The sequence below is a fragment of the Corylus avellana genome, chromosome ca2 (genome assembly GCF_901000735.1).
Source record: "Corylus avellana chromosome ca2, CavTom2PMs-1.0".
Taxonomy (NCBI): Eukaryota; Viridiplantae; Streptophyta; class Magnoliopsida; order Fagales; family Betulaceae; genus Corylus; species Corylus avellana.
The window spans coordinates 46336645-46363393 of record NC_081542.1 but is presented as its reverse complement, the minus strand read 5'-3'; the positions used below and the strand labels follow the sequence as shown (position 1 = coordinate 46363393).

The 26749-nt window shown below is 34.7% G+C and overlaps 2 protein-coding genes across 2 annotated transcripts in view; both read left to right on the top strand.

The window, feature by feature from the left end:
• Positions 1 to 4850: 4850 nt before the first annotated feature.
• Positions 4851 to 11422, top strand: LOC132170009 (cysteine-rich receptor-like protein kinase 44). The gene is made up of 8 exons (XM_059580935.1): positions 4851 to 4905; positions 4990 to 5826; positions 8545 to 8688; positions 9558 to 9685; positions 9799 to 10009; positions 10126 to 10363; positions 10569 to 10719; positions 10833 to 11422. The coding sequence occupies exons 1-8, from the start codon at positions 4851 to 4853 to the stop codon at positions 11178 to 11180; spliced, it is 2112 nt and encodes a 703-aa protein (XP_059436918.1). The 3' UTR covers positions 11181 to 11422.
• A 12671-nt stretch (positions 11423 to 24093) lies between these two features.
• Positions 24094 to 26749, top strand: part of LOC132170008 (G-type lectin S-receptor-like serine/threonine-protein kinase At1g11330) — a 5931-nt gene continuing 3275 nt past the window's right edge. The window contains exon 1 of the mRNA XM_059580934.1: positions 24094 to 24167. Coding sequence (XP_059436917.1) covers positions 24094 to 24167 — 74 coding nt within the window. The remainder of the gene's footprint in view (positions 24168 to 26749) is intronic.

Genomic DNA, 26749 nt, shown 5'->3' with positions numbered 1-26749 from the left:
ATTGTTGATGTTGACTTGGCTGGGGTGGTAGATCAATCTTCTTTTCCAGAGTCTTCGGGTTCTGGCGGTCTTTTTTTCGACAAAAACCCTTGGTTTTGTCATAACTGGACCAGCAGCAGGCTTACTCTCGGTAGCTTTAGATTTTAACAACGCTGAGATAGTTTCTTCTTGGTTGATGAACTCTCCAGCTTTGTTGTTGAATTGTCGTAGAGTTCCTGTTTTCATTTTTTTGGCTAACTCAGCCATTAAAGGCCCTTCAGTCTTTATATCGTGCATCAATGCTGAGAGAATGGTTTGTTCATCTGTGCTTTCTACTGTCATTTTCTCACGATTGAACCGTAACATTAACATATAATCTTTTAGGGACTCGATTTTTCCTTGTACGAGAGATAATAGATATGCTGGGTTCTTCTTTCTTCTTCGAACAACAAGAAATTGTCCTAAAAACTGCTACCCAAGATAATCCAAACTATCAACAGACTTAGGGCTCAGACTCCCAAACCATTCTTTGGCAACTCCCCTCAGAGTTAAGGGAAAGGCTCGGCAAGCGATTTCGTCAGGAGTTTCATGAAGGATGATATGAGCTCGAAAACTTTCCATATGGTCGGAAGGATCTCCATTTCCATCATACTCACCAATCCAAGGAACCTTAAAACTACCAAGCATTGGAAATCTCATCACCCGATCAGTAAAAGCTAAATTGGTGTGTTACATAAGATCCTCGGTGGCAGACCAATTTTCTCCATTTTCAATTAAGAAAGCCATTTTTTCGTACTTCTCCTTAAGATCTTCAACATCTTTATTCACAGCAGGTTCTATAGGTTTGACATGATGTGACCGACCATGATGGGCATGGCTACACTGGGAATGACTATCATGGGTTTTGACATGACTGGATTCGCCATGGTGTGATATACCACTAAGTTGTGAACCATTGTTGGGCCTTCATTGGTGAGAGTTTTCTTTGGCCCGAGAGATATGAGGACTACCTCGTATTGAACTTCCAGTATCTTGTCGAGTTGATTGCTGTCGGGTTGATGGTGGTGGCTCCCTAAAAGACTCCTCTTGCCTTCTCTTCGGTGCTCAATCACCTCTAGGGGGCAACCTGGAGACGATCTCTTCATTTTGTTTCTTCATTGCTTCAATTGATTCGACTATTCACTTCATGAAACCTTCCAACAAGGCTGTCTAGGGATTTGGATCGTGTGACATTCCAGGAATACCTGTTTGGACATTTGGGGTAGGATTTGTAGGTGTATTACGGTGTGGGGGTGTGTTCACCATATCAGAATATTGAGATTAGTAAGAACCGATAAAAATCAAATCTCACAGACAGCGCCAAACTGTTTGAGCAGTTTTCCGAATGATGACGTGGAGCAGGCCTTGTGTAACTGAGGAATTAACCGCCTGCTAACCGCTTTTTCAAAATTGGACTTTTTTTTTTTTGGGTTTTTTGGGCCTTTTTGGGCTTTTTTTTTTACCTTTTTTTTTTTTTTTAGTGTCTTCTTGGGCCCAATTGCTATAAAAGGTGCCCATATTGAAAAATCAAAAATATTTGACCCAAAATTTACATTTACTTGTACTTTAAAAAAATTTCCTTAAATATTAAATCATAATCGGTTAACTTTTTTTATTTTATTTTTTATTTTTTATTTATTTTTATTTTTTTAAAAACAACATACATATAAAAAATAAAATAACCTATAATGAGAATTCAGACAACTGTCACAACATATACTGATAATACATTAATACTTAAATTGTGTTTATAAGTGACACATTGGTCATTGTTTAATACAATGTCAATTACTTAATTTGATATTATACGAATCATATCATCATTGTACATTAATAATATGATTCAATTGAAGTCTTGAATAAAGTATTTGAATTGTCATTGAATCATATGATTAAGTATTGATATTATATATTTATATTATTCATATGCATATGTAAACTTATAAAAACTTATAACATATATAGGCTCATGTCAGGATTGAAATTCTGACATGAGCCTTCTAGGATTTGTAAGTCTCCCTTATATCATTGCCTCATTTTTTGAGAACTTCAATTGCGTATTTCTTATGAGTTTTAGTATTGATGCTAAGAATTTTAATCCTGTTTTCATGTTTCTAGGCATCGAAAATGTGGAATGCAAACAATATTGTGGCATTAACAGACCCAATGATACATGAACCATGCTGAAATAGAAATTTTGAGATGCATAAATGTCGGGTTGCTGTGTGTGCAAGAATTTGCTGAAGATAGGCCATCTGTATCCATTGTTATTTCCATGCTTAAAAGTGAGACTCTTGATCTACCTTGGCCAAAGCAACCTGCATTCATCGAAAGGCGAATTGCTCCAGATGCTGGGTCCTCTCAACACAACCAAAGTAAATGCTCCGTTAACAATGTTACTCTTACAATGGTTCAAGGCCGATAGCTAGTATGTGTTCTTTTAAAAAGCTCATTTTGTGGTTATACATATGTTGAAAGACTTTCGGGAAGGGGAAGCCAATAACCAAATCACCACTAACCCTTTTCTCTAGGATTATTGGTACGAGTCTTTGGAGGGTTATCCGTCATTTACTTTGCCTTGTGAGCTTGTTGTACTCCTTGTTCCAATTTGAAAAAGGATTACAATAACGTCTTGACTTAAATATATTTAAAGTCAAGATGCGGAAGCGGAATAAACTTATAATTTTATTCCGCTTCTTGACTTTAAATATAATTATATTTAACTACTATCTTTTCTTTGATTCCCACAACAAAAGATTTCATGTATCTATTATTTATTTTTTGAAAAAAGTACACTTTACCTCTCAAAGTTTGGGGTGATTTTCAATTCGACTTCTAATGTTTCAATTTTTGCAATGCACTCTCCCAAACTTGCAAATTTTTTTCAATTCGACCAATGCCAACCCAAAATTCTCATATTGCCCATAATTTTTTTTTTTTATTTTTTATAAAAAAAAAATTTTAAAAAATATATATTCGGGGTGACTACAGCCACCCATTTGGCCATCTAGCCATTTTTGCACCCCCCCAATTTTTTTTTTTTTTTAAACAAAAAAAAAAAAAAAATTAGGGGCAATATGAAAATTTTGGGATGATATTGGTCGAATTGAAAAAAAATTGCAAGTTTGGGGAGTATATTTCAAAAATTGAAACATTGGTGGTCGAATTAAAAATCGCCCGAAACTTTAGGGGGCTAAAGTGTAATTTTTCCTTATTAGTTATTTTTTTCCACAAACTCACTTCTATAAATAAAGGATTATACAATATCTCTAAACTGATCGAATAGACATCTTATGTATATAAATAAAATTCATTATATATAACTCTATGCTAATATTGTTCATGTACAAACTATAGAGATACCAAAGACGACATTCATGTTTATGGATGATATCAACAAAAGTCTCAACTTACATCTAAATTATGTTACAAGTTTTAGGATCATACTTAGGTGGTGTTTTGCATTAAAAAAAAAAAAACAAAAGACGAAAAGGAAATGAAAAAAAGGGTGCGTATATTGCTTTAGAATGCTTCTAATTTGGTTGGCTAATAATATGGTGGGCAAATCTTAGGAAATGCTCCTTCTTAAAAGGGTCAAATACGGTCTTGCATCCTTGCCCCAATTAAGAAGGTGGCCTCATATGACGTGGAAAAAGTGGTAGGAAATTGAACAAGAGGAGACTGAAGACTAAGGAGTGGATGAAATTGATCTCTTGCAGCTTTCTTCCTCCATTTTCTTTTTTCCATTCCCCCCCTTCTTGTTCTGGTTACTCCCTACCGCATTCACATGGATTAAAAAATTGATGTAAATAAAACTTGTGACATGATGAAGAAAATTCGTGTTTTGCACGCAATGTCGACAGTGATATTGTTGTTGTATTCCCACGACCACGAACGAATTTTCATTTTGGCTTCCGTTAGTCCACAGCCACTTATGCGTGTATCCATTGCAGGGCAGTCTGATTAGATGTTTTGAATCAATCATGAAAAACAAAGAATGGCCCACACCTGACACCGCCCCCGGTAAAGCTAGTCAATGTATAAATTAATTAAGCAGAAAGTGTACAGAAGCATACAGGTAGGATGAATAAATAATCAAGAGACTGGAGTACTACTTGGCAGCACTTTAGAGAATATATAGAGAGATCAATATAAATGCGAGGAAAAATAAAACTTGTGACATGATGAAGAAAATTCGTGTTTTGCACGCAATGACAGTGATGTTGTTGTATTCCCACGACCACGGAGGAATTTTCATTTTGGCTTTCTGTTTGTCCACAACCACTTATTGGATATGTGGATATCAATTGCAGTACGATTAGATGTTTTGAATCAGTCATGAAAAACAACGAATGGCCCACATGCACCGCCCCGGTAAAGCTAGTCAACGTAGAAATTAATTAAGCAGAAAGTGTACAGAAGCATGGAGGTAGGATGAAAAAATAATCAAGAGACAGTAATATTTGGCAGCACTTTAGAGATCAATATAAATGTGAGGAAATCGGCTACAAACCAAATTAAACCAATTCAAAAAATGAAAAAAAGAGGTGGTAGGGCATTAATTACAACTTCTATTGCAAAATTACTTATTATCTGATTTTACAGTTTATAATTAGTAAAAATAATTAAACAAAAAATTATGATTTGTCATTTTTTTTCTTAATTATTTTGAAAATTATAATTTATTAGGTTGATTTGTAAATGATGTAACTGAGTTGTACAGGCTCTCACGCGTTCTTCGAAAAGGAAACTAGTGACAGTTGTGGACCTCGACTTAATGCATAGGGTTGAAAAGTCACGTCAATATATCTGAACCACTAAAATAAGGAATAATGACTTTCAACATCGATGCGAGGACCTTTCATGCTTGGAATATTGAACATGCAAGTAAGTCCCACGCGTTAATTACTTCTTAATTTTCTCATCGAAAATCACTGGAATATGTGATTTATTATTAATATGGGTTCCCAGTCTCCCAGATAAGAATCTTTCCAACATACAGAAAGATGTGCTGTTTAAGATTAATTTTCTTCTTCTTCTCCTTCTTTCTCGTACACCCTGCTACTCGCACCGTTGCCCAGACATGCTCTAATGAAAATGGTAACTACACCAGTAACAGTACTTACCGGGCAAACCTCAACACCCTCCTGGCCTCCATGTCTTCCAACACCGAGATTGATTACGGGTTTTTCAATTTTTCCGCCGGAGAAACTCCCGACAAAGTAAACGCGATTGCACTTTGTAGAGGAGACATTTCGCCGGAAGATTGCCGTAGTTGTGTCAATCAGTCGAGTCACGATCTCTTACAGAACTGTCCCAACCAGAAGGAGGCAATCACATGGCCCGATAAGTGTATGCTACGATACTCAAACAGATCTATATTTAGTGTTATGGAGGAGTACCCTATGTATGCATTTTTCAACACCGCAAACGTCTCGGATGTAGATGGGTTCAACGAGGTGCTACGTCCCTTATTAGATAGACTAATAAGCCGCGCCGCATCTGGAAATTCTACTCGCAAGTTTGCCGTGGAAAGCGTGGATGCTCCCGACTTCCAAACCATACATGCACTTGCAGAGTGCACTCCTGATTTGGACCGGCTAGAATGCAACAACTGCCTGGATGCACTTAAAGTGTATATTCCAAAATGTTGTGATGGAAAGCAGGGAGGGAAATATGTGACACCCAGCTGTGATTTAAGGTACGAGATATACAATTTCTATGACCCTGCAGCTGAGGCACCACCGCCATCCCCGGCAGTGCCACCAGCATCTCCCCAACCGGTACTACCGCCTCCACCTACACAAGGTATGGTACAGAATATAGGTGCTTCATGCCCTAGAAGTTTGAGTATCTCATTTGGTTTTTTTGTTTATTTTCATGTGATAAAGTTCTTCAAATTTCTGCCTAAGTTTAAGATAAAATTCTTTGAATTTTTTAACTATTATTTAAGTATCAAAATAGTTTAAATCTTGTTTATTTTCGTGTTTATAATCTTTAGACGATTGATCGTTATTTATTTATTTATTTGTTTTAAGAAAATATTATATCTCACCTAATTATTTATTAGGAAATTTAGATATAAACTCTTTAGGTCAATGTTTTTTTATTAAAAATTCCCTACGTGTATTATTTGGGAAATTGATTATCTGTCAATCGAAACTATAATAAACTCTTTACTGTCAAAATTTTTTAACAATCGTTAGTCCACTCAAAATTCTTCGTTTTATCTAATTAAAATACTAATTTTTTATTAATTTAATTTAAAAAATTAAATCTTTAAAAAAATAAAAATAAAATTGAAGGGTGGTGCCAAGGGATTTTATTTTTATTTTTTTAAAGATTTAATTTTTTAAATTAAATTAATAAAAAATCAATATTTTAATTAGATAAAACGGAGAGTTCTGAGTGGACTAACGGCTATTAAAATTTTTTGACGGTAGGGAGTTTTATTATAGTTTCAATTCACCCAGAGAGTTAATTTCCGAAAAAAAAACACTTAGGGAGTTTTTAATAAAAATCCGTTGACCTAAGGAGTTTATATATAAATTCCCTATTTATTAAGATGATGAAATTAATCTGAATAATTGCATAAGAAATTTTTTGAATTCAACCATATTTATACTAACCTCACATCGATCAGCTCTCTTACCTACCCAAAGAAAATGTTAACCAAGGAAAATGCATTATTATTTTCCACTTGCAAATTAAAGCCCGTGGAAGGTGACCGATTTTGGGTCTCCGGGCGGTGTGGTTTTCGTACCTAGCTTGAAGGAAAAATTGCCCCTCCTGTCCTGCCTAAGTCTCAACACTACTGCAACTAGTGCCCACACCATTATTGTACCTTTACCATTTCCGACTCGTAAATATATTTACACACATATGTTTAGACTTTTCTTGTTATTTGTTAGACAGTAGGCAGGTGTTAACCATGATCGTTTAGGTAAAGTAATCTCTCTGGTCTCCCCCCTTGTCTTTATTGCACCTTTACCTTTTCCGACCGTAAATATATTTAACACACATATGTTTAGACTTTTCTTGTTATTCGTTAGACAGTAGGCAGGTGTTAACCATGATCGTTTAGGTAAATAGTAATCTCTCTGGTCCCCCCCTTGTCTTTATTGCACCTTTACCTTTACCGACCGTAAGTATATTTACCCGCACGGATCTGGCTTCTATGCGGTAGTGAAAACTACCGCATAGAAGCTGTTATGCAAAACGGCACAGTTTTGCATAACAGTCCATGCAAAACTGTGCCGTTTTGCATGGAGTCCAAAAACTGTTTTAAAACTCTTCACGCCGTTAGAAACCAAACGTCAGACTTAAAAACAGCTTTCTGAAGAAGTTTTCAGTGATCGAGTGGAAATAACAAAGAGGAAAGTTCCAGAGGATGAAGAAACCTGAAGGAAAAAAAAAAAAAAACCGATTATGAAGATTCAACTACGGAGAAAAACATAAACACCCAATGCCAAAATAGCTCAAACATAAACACCCTTTTGACTAATTAATCAGTCAAAAGCACCAAACATAAACACCCAGATGCCAAAATAACTCTTTTGGCATTTGGGAACCCAAATCCATGTTTCTCAGCCACCAATTTCAGCTTTCTCTCAATGGATCTGCAAGATTTGAAGTGACCCGATTAGGAAAAAGAAAGAGAGAAAGTGAACCCAAATCCATGTTTCTCAGCCACCAATTTCAGCTTTCTATCAATGGATCTGCAAGATTTGAAGTGACCCGATTAGGAAAAAGAAAGAGAGAAAGTGAACCCAAATACATGTTTCTCAGCCACGAAGGCTTCTTTCTTCTTCTTCTTGTTTTTAAGTCTGACGTTTGGTTTCTAACGGCGTGAAGAGTTTTAAAACAGTTTTTGGACTCCATGCAAAACGGCACAGTTTTGCATGGACTGTTATGCAAAACTGTGCCGTTTTGCATAACAGCTTCTATGCGGTAGTTTTCACTACCGCATAGAAGCCAGATCCCGCACGCATATGTTTAGACTTTTCTTGTTATTCGTTAGACAGTAGGCAGGTGTTAACCATGATCGTTTAGGTAAAGGGTAATCTCTCTGGTCTCCCCCCATATATTCAATGCTCACACGCATACTCATTGTGTTTTATTTGTTTTTTAATGTAAGACTCAACACTCACGCATACATTCTTAACATAAATAAATATAGTTTAGTTAATTAATTATATGTAAAGATGTGTGTTTTTCTCTCTTTTTTTTGTTGATATTAATTTAATCTTCGATTTTAATAGATTTTTTATTCATGATTTAGCTCCCTATCATAATATATACTTCATTCATCCTTTGGACCCTTCCCGCTGTGGTCCGGACCAATATCTCCTCTTCCACCATTTAAAAATTTCAAGTTTGAAATGGCACTGATCATGTTATGCTTTAAGCATAACAAATAATATTGTGAAAAGACGTGACTCGCATCTAAGTTATTTTAGTTGATAAGCTGTTTTTAGTTTGCCCCTCTTTACGTGCACAAATTGTTCGATTTCATGGTGTTTGCAGGAAAGAAAAGTAACAAATCTCCCTCTGCAATTGTTATAGTCGTGCCCACTGTTGTTTCTGTTGTACTAATTATCTGCATCTGCATCTACATCTACATATGCTTCTTCTATTCAAGAGTGAGGAAGGAAGGGGAGAAAGTTGAAAGTAAGTCAGAAAATGGTTTATCTTTGATGTTAAGGATATCCTTTCTATAAGTACTACAAAAAAAAAAAAAAAAACCGATGTTCATGAATTACATGGTGTCTAGCTGCTTCTTATAGTATTAATTAAGCAATATTGCTGAAAATGATTACTGCTTTTTCAAGAATAACTTTTCATGTAACCATTCTTCTTGTATCACTATTTTTTCAAAACATGTAAGCTTTTAAAAATATGAATTTAATAATTTAATTAATATTTTAATACCCTCTCATGCTTGAGATTAGAAAACACGGAGAGAAATAAATTGTACGTGTATATGGACTATTTTAATTGAAATAAATTGTAAACTCGAAGTACAAACTCTGGATTTCGATTTTGATATCATGTTAAATTACTCCTTATCTTAAAAGCTAGCTTAAGTTGATGAAAAATAATAAATTTAATAATTTAATTAATATTTTAACAATTCTATATAAAACATGACATAATTTAGAGATTGTTATAAAACAGAATCCTGCCATAAGTTGTTAAATTAGTAACTCTAGATGTTAAGGTAGCTAATTAAAAGATGAGTGTTCCATGTAAGTTTTATTAAAGTATTAATTAAATAATTAAATTCAACTCTTTCTAACAGTTTCAACTTTTCGATTAATTTGTGATTTAACATTGTATCAGAACAAATTAATGTCATGAGGCTATGAATTTGAATTCTAATTCCCATAATTTACTCCGATTTTAATTAAAATATTCAACGTGTTGTCTAGTATCACACATCCCCATATTGTTAATTATATGCACATATATAATAGCATTTGCCTTAGTTTTCTTTAGGCAATGCGTTAATCTAATTCATGTGTATTGACTTGTTTTAGGTGAAGCCGTGGATGAAATTAGTAGTGTTGAATCATTGCAATTCGACTTTGGCACAATTAAACTTGCTACAGATAACTTTTCAAATGAAAATAAACTTGGACAAGGTGGATTTGGTGCTGTTTACAAGGTGATGTGGCATTATTGATTAGATAAGTGTTTATCATTTTTATTAGTCACAATAGTTTAAATCAAACATTATAAACTTGAGGTTTACAAATGCTATATATTTCCATTGTTCAGGGTAGACTCCCAAATGGAAAAGAAATAGCTGTAAAGAGATTGCTCAAACCTTCTGGACAAGGAAATCTAGAATTTAAGAATGAAATTGTGTTAGTGGCTAGGCTTCAACATCGGAATTTGGTAAGGCTCATAGGATTTTGCTTGGAAGGAAGTGAAAGGATTCTAATCTATGAGTTTCTGCTTAATGGAAGCCTCGACAAATTCATATTTGGTATGGTGCACTTTTACTTAAATGTTAGAATGCATTCATGGTAATTTTCAAATTCAATTGTCTAGTCCACCACATATACTGGTTTAACAAAATCATTTTCTTGCATGAATATGTAGATCCAATCAAGCGTGCACTTTTGGATTGGGAAAGGCGCTATAAAATTATAGGAGGCGTTGCTCGAGGACTTCTTTACCTTCATGAAGATTCTCAACTTCGTATTATTCATCGTGATCTAAAACCTAGTAACATTTTATTAGATGCAGATATGAATCCTAAGATTTCAGATTTTGGCACAGCAAAATTGATTGTGCTAGATCAAACTCAAGACAGTACAAAGCGAATTATTGGGACCTAGTAAGTATATCCATGTAGGTTAGAGCTAAAAAATCATAAATAGCATGCTATATATGTATTAGTAACACTAATGTCTACTTTATAGAAACAAGGCAGAAGTCCATCTCCCATAAATAAGATGAAATTGAAGAAATTTTAAAATATAAATATGGGAAAAGCTATATTATCATTCAAATTTAACTGATATTGTTGGTGTTTTATGTAGTGGATATATGCCACCAGAATATGTAGTGCATGGATGCTTTTCAGTGAAATCCGATGTCTTTAGTTTTGGTGTTTTGGTTCTGGAAATTGTGAGTGGGACAAAAGTAAATTCTTTTCGAAAGGGAGAGAGTGAAGAAGGTCTTTTAAGCTATGTAAGTACAATTATCTTTGCGCAAATTTCTTTTCTGCCTCAAAAGTGGCATATGCTATTGACAAAATAATCTATATTCTCTTTGATATATCTGCCCACGTAATTATCTTGCAGGCATGGAAAAATTGGAGGCAAGGGACATCTTTAAATCTTGTAGATCCCATATTGAGGGGTGGTTCAACAACTGAAATGCTGAGATGCATCCGCATTGGGTTACTATGTGTTGAAGAAAATATAGATGACAGACCAACAATGGCTTCAGTGCTTCTTATGCTTAATAGCAACTCTGTCACTCTTTCAGTACCAAAAAAACCTGCATTTCTTATGGGTAGGAGCAGTATATCAAACATGTCGTCTCAAAGGGAGAGGAACACTAGGGCAATACGGCCAGATCAATCTGGAAGTAGCTCTGTAGAAGCCTCGGTAAATGAGACTTCAATGACTGAGCTATTTCCTCGCTAAAATATACCAAGATTTCTCTATGTAAGAAGATACACTATGCTGTTATTAATTATATATTGAATCATTTCTTCATTAAATTTCAATTACATGACAATGTGATTTTTATTTATTTTTTATTTTTTTTAATAGAAAATATGTTAAGACATGATTAAATCAAATGCCCTCTAGTTACATGTTCTAGGGGAGGAGTGGTTCATACATGTTACAATCCTATGTGTTTTACATGGCATAAGTGCAATTTTAACTATATGTATATATGCTCTTTGACACCCTCTGCTTGTAAGCTGGTTTTCAAGGATGAGTTCTACTTAAGGTTTGTATCATTGGTATTGAAATCACCACTACATTGAGTATGGGATTAGATGTAACTCATCAAGTATGAGATCGAATGAATTGCATCTTTGTGGCTGAGTTTTAGAGTAGGTAACTTGTAGGCTAGATTCTGATGTCTTGGTAGTATCTATGAGCAATGTGTTAAGTCATTGGATGAGTGTTGATAGAGTGGATTGTTGTGAATGTCAGCTGAGGAGCATGGTGATATGTTATATGATGAACACCGGTAAACACCGATTTTTGTGTGGCATGTTTTCCACATCTAGATCTCATACAATTTGCTCAAGCAATTTGGGTAGCAACTATGAGAGAGCCTCTATGAGAAAAACTTGTCCCAACAAGTGGGTGAGATGATTGAGATCTGTTTGGACACATAGGCTCCACGTTCCTCATTGTCTTACATTTGATGGGGATCTTTATTCCTATATTCCTCATATTTTTAGAGGAAAATGTTATGTTGTTGCCTTTTTATTTGAGAGTTGAGGGTGCTAATTTTTTAATGTTGGTAAATTAAGTTTTAAAACAAGTTTGATTGCAAGTTTTAAGTTTAGGGTTAAATTAGTGCAAAAGTTGATTCAAGGTTCTTGAATCTATTCAAATCTAATCAAATCCCTTTATTTAGGATGATGTAATGTTCAAATCCAATTATTTAGGGTAATGTAATCTAATAAAATTCTTTTATTTAGGATAATGTAATCTAATCAATAATGACATGAATGCAGAAATTCGTGTTTGGCATGCAATGAATGATTCCTGAAGGGATTATCAGTTGATTTCTTTGATTTTTCTGTAAAACAAACAACCACTCATGTCTTGATCGATGCATTTAGATGTTATTAATTGGTTTTTTTTAAAACTGCCAATTATGTCAATGTCCCTCATGAATTACTAAAACAATGCCAACGTCTCCCCAAAGGCCAACAAAGACAAAAATGACCTTAAAATTTTTTTCATAAGACAAAATATCCTTAAAAACAAAAATAAAATAAAAACAAGAAAGAAAAATGAGCTGTTTTTTTTTTTTAATTAATTAATTTTTTTTATAAAATAAATAAATAAGAAATCGAAAAAAAGCTTCAAATATTGACCCCCTTATTTTTCATTATATTTTGTTTATTTTATTTTATTTTTAGATTTTTATTTACACCATTGATAGTTTGAGGAGACATTAACAATTAAGTAAGTTGAAAAAGTATATGTACATTTCTCTAAAAGGTATGCCCTAACCCGATAACCTAGATCAATGTACGTTGAAACGAATTACGTACGTATAAGAAGAAAGTAAATATATGAAACTGCATGTATAGAAACTGCAAGTTGGGTGTAAGAATGAGTCAAGCAGCACTTTCAAACTATAGATCAATATGCCAATCTATTAGCAAAACACAAAAATGTAAAATTCAAAGAAAATTCTATTGTAACACATATATATCCATATACGCTCCATCGGCTAAGTTTGATTTCTGTTACAATATTAATTGAATGATTAAATTTATTATTTTTCTTTTCACTTAAATTTTTAGAATAAATAATAATATAGCATGATATTAAAGCAAATCGATATTATATCTACAATTCATCTTCCATTTTGCTTATTGAAAAGTCTTGAGCTCCAACGAACCTTTATCTCCATAATTCACTTTCCATTGCGTACAAAACGGTAACACCACCACCTCAATCCCTGGTACTGCCACCTGCAGCATCTCCTCCACCACCTCCGCCTAAGAGGGTACGTATACGTTACAGATGCTTCATGCCTTAGAAGTTGAGTATCTCATTAATTAATTTGCTTGTTTCTTTATTTTCGTGTGATAGATTTCTTTAATTTTCTCCCAAAGTTAAGTTTATGATAAAATTCTTGAAATTATTTAAGGATTAAAATAGTTTAAATCTTGTTTATTTTAGTGTTTAATTATAATCTTTAGACTTGCATTATTATTTTTAATTTATTAATATATCTCACGTAATTATATATATATATATATCCACATTACCTTTTATTATATCTCTCGTAATTTATTATTATATCTCACGTAAGCATATGCTAGTAAAAGTTGGTGTTGTCAGGCCTCTACACTACCTTATTGGGTCTTTGAATGTCATATCCACAGATTGTTTTTATTGCACGATATACATATGAGTTGTTATTATTACCTGCATATATTTTAAGTATGGAATCTACAGTAAGTATAAAATTGTCTTTCAACCAGGCCAGATTATAAAATTGTCATGTGTCCTCTTCATGTGTTTTTTTTTTTTTAATAGCATTAGCAAAGTTGGAAGAAATTCTATTAAAAAATGATGTGCTTCTCAATTTCTTTTTTTAATAGCATTAATGGAGTTGGAAGAAATTCTATTAAAAAATTATATACTTCTCGCATGTTATAAGAGACATATAACAATTTTATAAATTGAGTTGGACGAAAACTCTATGTCCATAGTAACGGTAATATTATAACTTGTGCGTAGTTGAATATGAGCCAATCGGTTGCTATAGTAGTAGAGTGGCATACTTACTAACAAATTTTGAATAAACTTATTTTTTATTTCTTGCATTCAGTATGCTATACCATTTTGGTTCTTGTATTCTTGAAAAAAAAAAATGACATGATTCAATTTGCAGTTGTTGACTACAAAATGGGGGTTTCCCTCTCCCAATCCCACCTCCAAACCATTACATGCATTGAACTCCAATCTATCCCAATTTAATGGAAGTGGGTTATTTGGCAACATCAATTTAGTCAGTTTAGTAGTAGTATCAGGCTTCACTTGTTAGAACATTGTAAGTTTGTAAAAATCAAAACATAGACAAGACTGAAATCAAAAGCCTTTGTTGGCCACTGAATAGGTACATCAATATGTAAATAATAGATTTTCATTGATTTTGCACCTGGGTTTGGTTCATGTATTAGGGTGTTTAAGTTAAACTATCTGGTTGGGATGTTTTGCTCTATACAACTATTGGTTTTGTAAAGTTTGAGGAAGGTCCTATATTCTTTGAAATCATTGATCATAAGAGTTTTGATCATGGTTTTAGAGGATTGATCATGAGAGACCCGGGTTATTTTTGGTGGTAACAACTATCATGGTGCAATTGTAGCTTGTGGAGAGATTTATTGGATTGTAGTACTCTTCCCTTCTATTGTGAAATCTCGATTATAAGTACACAAGAGAAACACCTAACTAGAAAAAGATAAAAGACAAAAAAAAAAAAAAATTCATTCATAAAAAGGAAAAAAAGAAAAAGAAAGAATAAGAAGTCAAGAAAACTAGAAATATGAAAACAATTATAAGCAGTCATTCAATGGTATAGGGTACTGAAAAAGAGGCCTTTTTTTTTTTGACAAGTAAGTGAACAATTTTTTTAAAAGCGGAAGGCACTTATAAGTACACAAGAAGTATACAAAAAGAAACACCTAACTAAAAATTGCAAAACCCCCTAAAAACATCAGGACAAGAGCCTCCACCTGCACACACGGCTAACTGTTCCACCATCCTTACATCCCACAAAAACAAAAAGCACCTGAAGCCCTGAAGACACCACCAAAGAAGAGGCCTTTAATTCTACCAATGTTCTCTCATTGTCTTAAAAGCTTCGATCATTTTTTTTTCCTCCAAATACGCCACATTAAGCAGAACCGAATCATCTTCCATACTGCTTTACTTTGAGGACTACCATTCCACTAGCCGATTGTAGCAAAGCTCACATTCCACTAAATAGTACCTCCAAAAAATTTGCGTGAGATGCAAATAGAAGCATCCTTTGCGCACGCAATACCAAATAAAACTAGAAAGGCTTCCTTAAGGGTCATATCCCCTCACCAAAGATTATGCTAGAATCTAACCTTGGATCCATCTCCCACCTCAAATTTGGTATGATTACAAAACTTCCCTTAACCCCTTCTAATATTTTTCCATAAACTCACCCCGTACACCCCAATAGGCTCACTAGAATACCACCCTTTCCATGAACTTCCAAATTTAGAGTTCACCACCACTCTCTACCAAGCCTATCTCTCAAGCCCATAGTTCCAAAACCATTTACCTAAGAGAACATGATTGAACCTCAGCAAGTTACTAACTCCCAACCCTCCCTCAGAGAATCTTTGTACAAACTTTGGACCCACTTAACAGATGATATTTGAACTCTTCGACTGGCCAACCCCATAAGCAATCATGTTGAAGCTTCTCAATACGGTTTGCAATACTCATAAGTAGAGGAAAGAGGGGCATGAAGTACATATGTAAGTTGGATAGGGTGCTCTTGTTAAGGATAATCCTACCACCCTTAAACAAATACAAGCTTCTCTAACTTGCCAATCGACGTTCTATCTTCTCAATAACACTGCCCCATATATGCTTGGCCTTATAGGAGGCTAGGAGACCAAGATACTTCAGGGGTAGAGATGTAAACCCACAACCTAGAATCTTAGCCACCCCAGCCACATTATCAACATTTCCCACATGAACCAGTTCCAACTTGGTTAAGATCATCTTCAAACCCAACACAACTTCAAAACATAAGAATAAACTTCGTAAGTTGCGTAGATGATTTGGGTTAGCCCCATAAAAAAGCAAAATATCATCAGTAAACAAAAGATAGGAGATATTAGTCCATGTCCCCACAGAGAAGCATGATGACAAACCCCCACTCACTGCATTTGAAATCATTCTACCTAAGGCATCCATCACTATGACAAACAACAAAGGAGACAAAAGGCCCGTTTGCCTCAAGCCATAGGAGTTGCTAAAGAAGCTTGTGGGAGAGTTGTTCATGCAACGAGAAATGCACCAAGAAAATACAGTGCAATATCCATGAGCATCATTTCCCCCCAAACCTAAAGCTTCTCAACATGTCCAGCAGAAAATCCCAATTAACATGATCTTAAGCTTTTTCTAAGTCTATTTTACAAATAATCCCTTGGGCTCCCGATCTCATTATGCTATCAAGGCATTCATTAGCAATAAAAATAGGATCTAGGATCTACCTACCTCTGATAAACGCATTATGTGACTTAGAAACAATCTTCTCTAGCACCATCTTAAGCATGTACGCTCGAATCTCGGTCTTAGGTTCGAAATCCACTGAGTGCATACTGTTTCTTGGGGCCATCAGATTGGGGTTCGCCCCTTGAATTAACCGAGGTGCACTTGCAGGAAACTCCTTACTGAGGCCTGAGGGCTTGTGCACCCCTGGGATTAGTCGGAGTGAAGCTCTGGATACCCGGTGCCAAATCAAAAAAAAAAAAAAATTCTACGCTCGAATCTTAGCAATAATCTTGTAAATGCTACCCACAGACTAAAAACCCTTGGTGTCAACGGCCCTTGGAATATTCATAATGAGGGAGAGGAATGTTGCATTAAGGCTTCTCTCTAATTTCACCAGCATGGGAATCACGAAAGACCTTTATGATGTCCTCTTTCAAAACAAGCCAACAAGCTTGGAAGAATGCTATTGAGTAATCGTCAGGGCTCGATATCTTATCACCATTCATTACATTCACAACCTCCCACACCTCTCTTTGGTTAGAATTTCTCTCCAACCATCTGCCTTAGCCTCCAATTGGACTTCTTGGTTAACAATTTTTTATTCAAAAAGACAATGTACTCACTAATCTCCTACCGGTTGGTAGAAATTGTACGATCAATCAACAAGGAGTCCATGAAGTTCCTTCTTCTATTGGAGTTAGCCATTGTGTGAAAAACTTAGTACACTTGTCACCCTCATGTAACCACAACACCCTATATTTTTGCCTCTAACTCATTTCCTCCATGAGAGTAGATCTTTTCTAAAATCGCTAACAATTTATGCTTTCTTCATTTTCTCATCAACACCTAAGGCCTTTCTTCTTCATGAACTTCAAAAACACGTAACTCTTCTAAAATGATCTTCTTCTTCCATTCTACATTGCCAGAAACCTCCTTGTTCCGTCTTTTTAAATCAGTTTTCAAGGCCTTGAGCTTGCCTGCTTGCTAAAACGAAGCTCGGCGAGCCTCGGAGATGATAAAAGTCCCACCACATACAACACATGTCAACTACTATGACATGCCATTTCCTAAGATTGTCTATAGTAAATATCTTTCTTAGGGCCGCTGACCAAGCTAAAAAGCTACTCTTGACATCACCTTGGTCCACCAAATACTCTTCCAAGGGAAAGGAAATGTTATCATCACCTTCCTATCTTACTTTAATTGAATACAACAAATTGAAGAACGAGGTAAAGACATTCGCTTCTCAATCGTGAACTGCTCTAGCAAAACTTACGTTCTCCAGATTGGAGCCACCAGAAAGCTCCAAGTGAGCCGCTATGGAAGCATCCTTAGCCACAAGTAATATCATATAAATTTGGCAAAGCTTCCTTTAGGGCCTTCTTCCCACACCAAATCTGAGGTGGGAGATGGTGCCAATGTTTGTTTTTGGTAGGGTTGGTAATTTTTGACACGATCCACAAATCCGAGATGAATCAAACACAAAATTAGTAAGTTAGGGTTTTGTATAAGTGAGGTCGGGTCAATCCGAATTAATTCATTTAATAAATGAGTCAATCCCTGGTCAATCCGTTTAACCCATGGGTGACCCAATAATTAGATTATGGGATTTATTAGAGTTAGTTTTCAAATAACGGGTTAAACATGTCATGTTTGGGTCAACCTAATACAACTTGTTTATTAAATGGGTTATGCGGGTAGAGGCGGGTTGGGTCAACTCAACACGACTTGTTTATTAAACAGGTTTGTGGGTCGTGTTGTGTCACCCTCTTTTTTCAATGGTCATATTGATGTGGTATTTTTGTGACAAAAAATATCAATTATAAAAATAACCACTCACAATAGGACGAATCTTTGTAGGATACGGCTATAGAGAGGGTGTCGAACCTCAAGGACTGCAGGGGTTTTATTATCAAAATTTAAAAGATTAAAATTAACTTAATTGAAAAGAGATTTGTTTTGATTTTCTTTAAAACTAAAGTGCATGAAAATAAAAAGAGATTTAAAATAAGAGAGAGAGTGTAAGGGATTGACTTCACCTCTATCCGCACAACAATGGTTAATCATAATTAATTCCAAAAATTCATTCTATGCATGTTATAAATAAACAAGAAACTACCTTATTAAAGAATAAGCATAATCTATCTTCGGTTAGCACGGATCGTCCACCTAACCACTAAGACGCGGTACGACCCGTCTTCCCTAGGTATAAATTATCAAATTCTATAACAGGATACATACAATCAATGAATAAGTGTAATCCATCTTCGGTTGGCACGAATTGTCTACCTAAATTACACTAAACTAGGGTGTAGTACAATCCGTCTTCCCTAGGCATGGCCTATCAAATCCTATTGATCATATGTCAATTAAACCCATTGTATAACCATCATCCTCATAATCACATAAAACAAGAATGATTTGATTTCAATAAAAGTAAAATACTTTCTAAGACAAAAGAAGAATCTCACAAATATTGATTTTGGAATTTAAGAACAATTGCATTTAATAATTAAGAACATAAATCAATTGTAGCAATCCTCATAGTTATACAATCAACATGCATAAATTGAAAATCTAGAAATTAAATACAATCAAACCATTGTGCTTGGATAAGGTTACATCAACACCCCACGAAGGGGTTTAGCCGCTCATGATCTTCTAAGCTCCAAAGACAATTTACTCAATTTTTACTCTAGAAAGCGGTGTGCCTGTTTACAATGTTTAGAGCCCTATTTATAGGGATTAGGAGAACCCTAAAAACCCTAAAAACCCTAAGAAAACGGAAGAGCAGTCTCCCAGTCCAATTGGAAGATTGAAAACCAAATCCAAATCAGAATAGGATTCGCCCAGAATTGCGTTCCTATCTTGAGGGGCGATTTTGGCATTGCGGCGCTCCGAATTAGGAAAATGATATTTCACAATGATTTGTAGAAATTTGAGTTATCTTTCCAGTGCCGCTTGAATCATCTAAATCGGATATTTGAACTGAAAGTTATGGCTAAAATACCGAGACATATGCAGAATCCAAATTTGAATCTAATCCGATTTTGACTCCAATTTGCAAAATTCCGAATTAATCTCTTCCTTTATTTGATTAAACTTAACCATGATTTGTTAAGTTTAATCATATCTTCTAGGTCTTCTCAAAGTGTGCTTTTAAGCCCAATTTTCAATGGTTTGTCAAATAAGACCTGAAACACAAAAACAAAACAAAATCAAACAAATAACAATGCTAAGGAATTAACATATGCAAATTAAGGGGCTTGAATGTGCAACATTCGACGCTTATCACATATCATGGTTGAAGGGTCTGACCCCGTTTAACTAAACGGGTCGTGTTAGAGTTAACCCTTAACGGGTCGACCCACGACCCAACTCTCCAATCCAGATTACCAGCTCTACTTTCTGGCATGATCACCTGCTAGTTTTAGACAATTGTTATTTTGTATGGACTCCATTCCCACGAAGTCTTTTTGTTCCACTTGGATAATTTTAGCTGCTTAGGTAATCATGTTCTTGCATCAAATTTGGTTGCTGTATGGTGAGTCTCAGTACAACGATTCTGAGTTGATATGACTCAATATGTATAATTAAAGATCATGAATTCACTGAATAGTTGGAAGCAACTAAAAATTCCAGAACGGGGAAATGGGTACAATATGTTGGGTAAAAGTTCATGGAATAAATTGAAAGTGTGTTTTGGATGAGTAAGATACAAAGAGTGCATTATATTTGTTTCCATGTTGGTCTGCTGCACTGCTACATACGATTTTCACGAATGGTCAAGTATCTGTTCTTAACTACTAAAAGACCAAGTTACTTATCAAAAAAAAAAAAAAACTACTAAAAGACCAAGCTAGCCTTATTATGTTTAACCGGTGGATTGGTGCAGCTAATTTTGGGATCCAGTCAACAGTGGAACCAAATTAGCATGTCGTGTAAATTCTTATCCAATTTATTTTTGCTTTCCTGACTTTAAGATAAGAAGCTTTTATTCTCTTGCTGTTAATGGTGGTTTGCAAAATCAAATATCTATGCATCAAGGGTTGTGCTATATTTTGAAATATTGTAGAATTTAGCTAAATCTTCTAATTTCATTCTCTGGCCAATCTTCTCTTAAGGAGAAGTTATCGTTGTATCATTTGAAGTGATTCATGTCTCACTACAAAAAATCAATTTTTTGCTGACACAAGTTTCCTGGCGTGTTAGACCATCTAACACGTTAGAAAATCTTCTTGATGGGCATTTTTGACGTGTTTCAGGCGTGAAGAATATGGGTGTCAGGAATGAAAAATTCCTTACGTGTTGGATTTAACACGTCAAAATTTTCTAACGTGTTAATTTCTAACACGTCAAAAAAAATTCTGATGTGTCACATTTTCACACGTCAGTAAATATTTTAATTGAAAAAAAAAATCCAGAAAAAATTTTTTAAAAAAATTTATTTATTTTTGTAATTTTAAATTTCCTGACGTGTCATAATTGACACGTTAGTAATTTATAAATAATTAAAAAAAATTTAAATTAAAAAATTTATTAATTTAAATTATTTTTCAATTAAAATAATTTTTTTTTTTATATTTTTTTCACGTCTCCAGATCGATCTCCCTCTCCATTCACTCTCTCTCCCTCTCTTCTTTTCTCCATTTTCTCACTCTCTCCCTCTTCTTTTCTCCATTAATTTTCAAAAATCCAAATAAAAAATCAAAAACCCAAATAAAAAAATCAACCTGAAAAATCAAAAACCCAAACGTCAAACCCAACAAATCTTCAAAAACCCAAAAAATCTTCTTATATATCTTCTCTTCCCCCTTTTTTGTTTTTCTTCTGCTTCTCTTCTTCTTCTCTTCTCCTTTTCTTCTTCTTCTTCTTCTCCTGCTCCTGAATTTCTTTTGCTGCTTCTCTTCTCCTTTTCTTTTTCTTCTTCCCTCCAGAGGGTGCTGGCTGGTTGTGCAGATCAGAGAAGAGGGAAAGAAAAGCAGAGGGAAATAAAAGTAGAGGGGAAAGTGTGGGTTGAGAGAGTAGAGGGAGCTGGCAAGGCCGACTGTGCAGATTGAGAGAGGAGAGAGCGAGTGTGTGGGGAAATAAATAGAAAAGGGAAAGAATAAATAATATATAAAAAGATGAAAAAAAGAGGGAAAAAGTTGAATATTGCCCCCATTTTTTTTTTAGTGACGTGCCAGTATTTAACACGTCAAAAATTTTTGACATGTTGAAAATATCACGTCAAAAATTTCTAACATGTTGAAAATAGCACTTCAGAAATTTCTAATGTGCTATTTAATTTTAGCACGTCAGAGATTTCTGACGCGCTAAAGTAACACGTCAGAAATTAAAAAAAAAAAAAAAATGAAGAAGATAGAAGCATACAGGAGAAAAAAAAATTTAAAAAGAGATTACGGTGCCATATTTGGCACGTCAGGATTTCTTTTATCTTTTTTATCTTTTTTTTTTTTTTTTTTGTCTTCATTCTTCTTCTCTCCCTTTCTTAATTAATTAATTCTTCTTCTCTCCTTTTTTTTTTTTTTTTTTCTCTCTCTCTGCACACTTCTATTCTTCATTCTTCTAATTATTTTTTCCTTTTCTTTTTCTTCTCCCAAGTTCCAACACACCGTAGTGTGCACACCCTACAATTTTTTTTTCTTCTCTCTCTCCCTGCACGCTTCTATCGTCTTCATTTTTATTTATTTTTTTAATTCCTGACGTGCTGAAACTAGCACGTCAGGAACCTATAAAGAAAAAACTTGAAATATATATAATATATATAAATAAACAGGATATATATATATATATATATATATATATATATATATATATATATATATATATATATATATTTGATCTTCTTTTTTTTTACAGATTCCGGACGTGCTATTTTTAGCACGTTAGAAACCTGATATATATAAAAAAAAATTGAATTGAATTTAAATTTCCTAACGTGTCAAATATTGACACGTCAGGAAATCCTAACATGTTGAATGTAACACGTCAATAAATATTGACGTGGCACATTCAACACGTCAAAAAAAAATTTGTTGATGTGCCAGTTTTAGCACGTCAACATTTACTGACGTGACAAAAAAATGATACTGTTTGCCACGTCAAAAAATTTCCTTTTTTTTTTTGTAGTGTCTCCTTAATTTCAAAGAAGTGACATGTAATTTTATTTATGCGCTCCTATTTCATTGGATAGTGGGCCTTCTCCATGATACTGAAACAAATTATATGAGTGACGCAGGAATGCGGTATTTGGTGGTGCTCACCCACGAGAACTGGTGAGTTTTATTTAATTTATAATTTTGAATCTTTGTTGCATCTTCATGCTGTTCTACGTGATATCATTTGTTCTTAATTTGTGCTCTCTCTCTCTCTCTCTCTCTCTCTATGTGTTTTTGTGTGTGGGTGGGGGAGGGGGTATTTATATATGGTTACTAAGGTTACATTAGTACGCCGAATGGCCATTTCATTAGAAAAATGAATATCTTTGATTAGGAATGGAAAAAGGTAGAATAGAGTAGCCTTGGTGTTAAAGCATATGATAAAGATCTAACACATGAAATAGTTATTCTCTTACGGGAACATGAGAATGGCACCATCTCATCTCATGTTCAATTAAACTATTTTATTCTATATTTTTTTATTTTCAATAAAAACTATTTATTTTCTTAATGGAAAAGCCATTTCGTGTACCTAAGAGTTCGAAAAAAGAAAAAAAAAAAAAAAAAATTATTCCTCTTGTTCACCTTCCCTTTTACCTCCTCTTACTATTTACTAATCTGGATGGGTACCATTTATTTGTGTTCTTTTTTTTTTTTCTTTTTTTCTTTTTTTTTTCAGTGGCTTCATGTTCCCAGCTTGACAGTATTGCTGATCATCTTCTCAGGTTCTGAAGGAGCGAGGGCTAGAGGATGTTGGGATCAACCATAATGACTTGGTTCAACAATCTGATGGGCAGTAATTTTCTATTCTTTCTCATATTGTCTAATTAGAACTCGCGTAATTGTCTATGCATTACCATTTAAATTGTAAATTAATTCTTACAGATCACTTATTGTTTTGTGAAGGATTGAACATAGTGTTCCCAGGACTGAAAGAGTTCATGGGCATGCAATTCCTGCACATTACAGTGAAAAAACGGAGAATCCTCTTCTTGATCAAAGGACTGGGAAGAGATTTGAGAGGATAGATCAGCGGCAAGACACTGAGAGAGTTGATATGCAGAAGAGGAACTGGCGTAATGAGAGCCGGAGGAATAACAGAGAGCCCGAGAAGCAGCAGCAGGTAGAGAGGCCACCTTCACCCGAGACTTGGCGCAAACCTTTAGAGTGTTAGGGGTGAACACCAATTTCAGATGCTCAGCGGAATTAATCTACCCCTCTTTGTGCAAATTAAATAGTAACACAATAGCAAAATAATAATCAAGCAAACCCACAAGCAAGACACCAAGATTTTTACGTGGAAAACCCTCCAATGCGAAGGTAAAAACCACGGGACTTAGTCCAGTCAAATCTTCCACTATCAACAATAATGAGTTTACAATTGTCTTCCCTAGAGAAATATCTAGAGGTTATCACATCATCAAGAATACATGCATTCTTGGATTAAACATAAATTCATCACCCTAAAGTGGATTCCAACAAGAATAAAGAAAGATCTCACCAAGTAGGTATTAGCAACCAAGCGATTGAAGAGGAATTCCAACGATCGACACTAGTCAATACTTAGCACTCGTCGTCAGGAGCAACACTCTAAAATTGCATCAAGATCAGACCACAAACGAACCTCCAATCTCTGACGGATGTGAATAGGCGAAACCCTTTTTTTTTCTCCTTTTTCTTTTTCTTTCTCTCCCTGCGCCGCACTGCTTCTTTTTCTTCTTCCTTGTTTTTCTCTTCTTTTCTATCTCTTATAAACACACGTATAGTGTGTTAGAGTTTTACTACAAACAAAACTCTTTGTTTTGTTGTAGTCCATGTGGTCCCCACATAAGAGGGACCACCCAACATAGAGCAGCCAACAGCCTTCCCTGACTCTAGTGGTCTGCGCTATGGGAAAGCAGCTTCAGCCGTTGAGCTGGCCCAAGCATACTCTAGATCAGTCTCAGATCCAAAGACTGCCGATCGCTTTTCAGTCCAAAGGGGCCTTCCTAGCCTGACCCAAATGCCGTTTTCACGGCTGATGGGTCCAACCCCAAGACCTCAGATTAATGGTTACTGAATATTTGAGTGGTTTGGTTGGCAATTGATAATCATTGTGGTTAGAAGAATGCGTGGTGATATAGCATTTGGGTATGTGCAAGCTGTGGAAGGACTTAGCAGTTCACCAGTGATGCTTCCTGCACCTGATTCTTTTTTCAGTTTCCTCTGGGAAAATGATTGTCTTACAAAAAATAATTACAATATGCTACCCCACGGGTGCCATCTTCTCATTACAACTAGGCTTCTTATTTTTATTCCGTTTGGTTTTCTTTCATTTTCTCCTTTGACAAAATTGTGTTCCCCATCTTTTTAGAGGAGAAAGTGTTCTGTCGTTGGCTTTTTATTTGAGAGTTTAGGGCACTGTAGCATGAGTTTACTACTACTATATGCATTCATTGTAGTAATACCCTCTGGACGATGGATTTAGACCATAAAATGGAGATAAACCTATTCCCTAGAGTACTAATGATCCGGCCTTATCATTCGTTAAGAAATATCTTTTTTTTTTTTTTTTTTTTTTTTTTTTTTTTAAGTTTTCGTTTTGTCATGGCAATGAGAATGGTCGAAGTTAGCTTAATTCAATTAATTTTTTTTTTTGACTAATGGTTGTCTAAATTATGTTACAAGTTTTAGGATCATACTAAGGTGGTGTTTTGCATTATAAAAAGAAGTCGAAAATGAAATGAAGAAAAAAAAAAGGAAGGTATATTGCTTTAGAATGCTTCTAATTTGGTTGGCTAATAATATGTTGGGCAAATCTTAGGAAATGCTCCTTGAAAGGGTCAAATACGGTCTTGCATCCTTGCCCCAATTAAGAAGGCGGCTTCATATGACATGGAAAAAGTGGCAATACCAGGAAATTGAACGAGAAGAGACTGAGGAGTAGTGGATGAAATTCTTCTCTTGGCTTTCCGTTTGTCCACAACCACTGTCTATATCAATTGCAGTATGATTAGATGTTTTGAATCAGTCATGAAAAACAAGGAATGGCGCCATTGTATGATTTATCATTTTTCCATGAAAAATGGAAAACAAGGAATGGCGTCATATGACGTGGAAAAAGTGGCAATACGCAGAAAATTGATTTAGAGGAGTGGATGAATATAAAAATTTAATTATATATCTCAATTTTTATATAAAAAAAAACTTGAAGGGACCCACTGGAACTTCAACTCTCGAAGGAGAAAATGCCAATAGTTGAATGGAGAAAGTAATACTAAAACTATGATTTTGCAAATATCACACACATCATACAAGAAGAACGAACTCGAGATTTGACAATTGCCTTTTGAATTTGCTTTAAAACTGGTGTCTGGCGTGAGGTGAAAACGTTTTGTGTTTTTTTTTTTTTTTAATATGCTCTTCGAAATTGATCTCTATTAATAAGATAGTAATTAGAAATTAAAAAAAAAAAAATCTTAAGAGATTTACGAATAAATGAGAAATACTAAACATCTCAAATTTTTGTTGCAAAAGTTGGTTCCTAAATGATGTGTCATTATCTTATGAGTTGGTGACACACTTCTCAAAATAATAAATCTCATAAAATAATAACACATCATTTAAGAACTAACTTTTGAAAATAAAATTTAAAATGCATGACCAGGGACGGATTCATAAGGAGACAGGGATGGCCATGGCCAATGGCCTCTCCCCAATTCCCCCCAAAAAAAAAATTTAGGTGCTACACAAAAAAAAGAAAAAAAAAAAAAAAAATTATAGGCCATGGCCCTGTCCCAAAAAAAAATTATATATTTTAGTCCCGCCCCATCCAACTTTCTGGATTTGTCCCTGGGTAACACTTCTCATTGTTGAATTGTTGAATGGTAGCTTCTTGGAATGACAAAGACAAATAGCAAATAGTGTTATAGTTTTTTATTTTATTTTTTTATTTAGTTCTGTTATAGTGTTTTAAATATAATAAATATAAGACAAAGTCTGCTAAGACTTCTTTAAAAAACAAACAAAGGTCAAACTAAAACTGCTAACGTGTCAAACTAAAACTCCCATCCCATATTCCCATACTCCCTTCCGTAAATCAAGGCT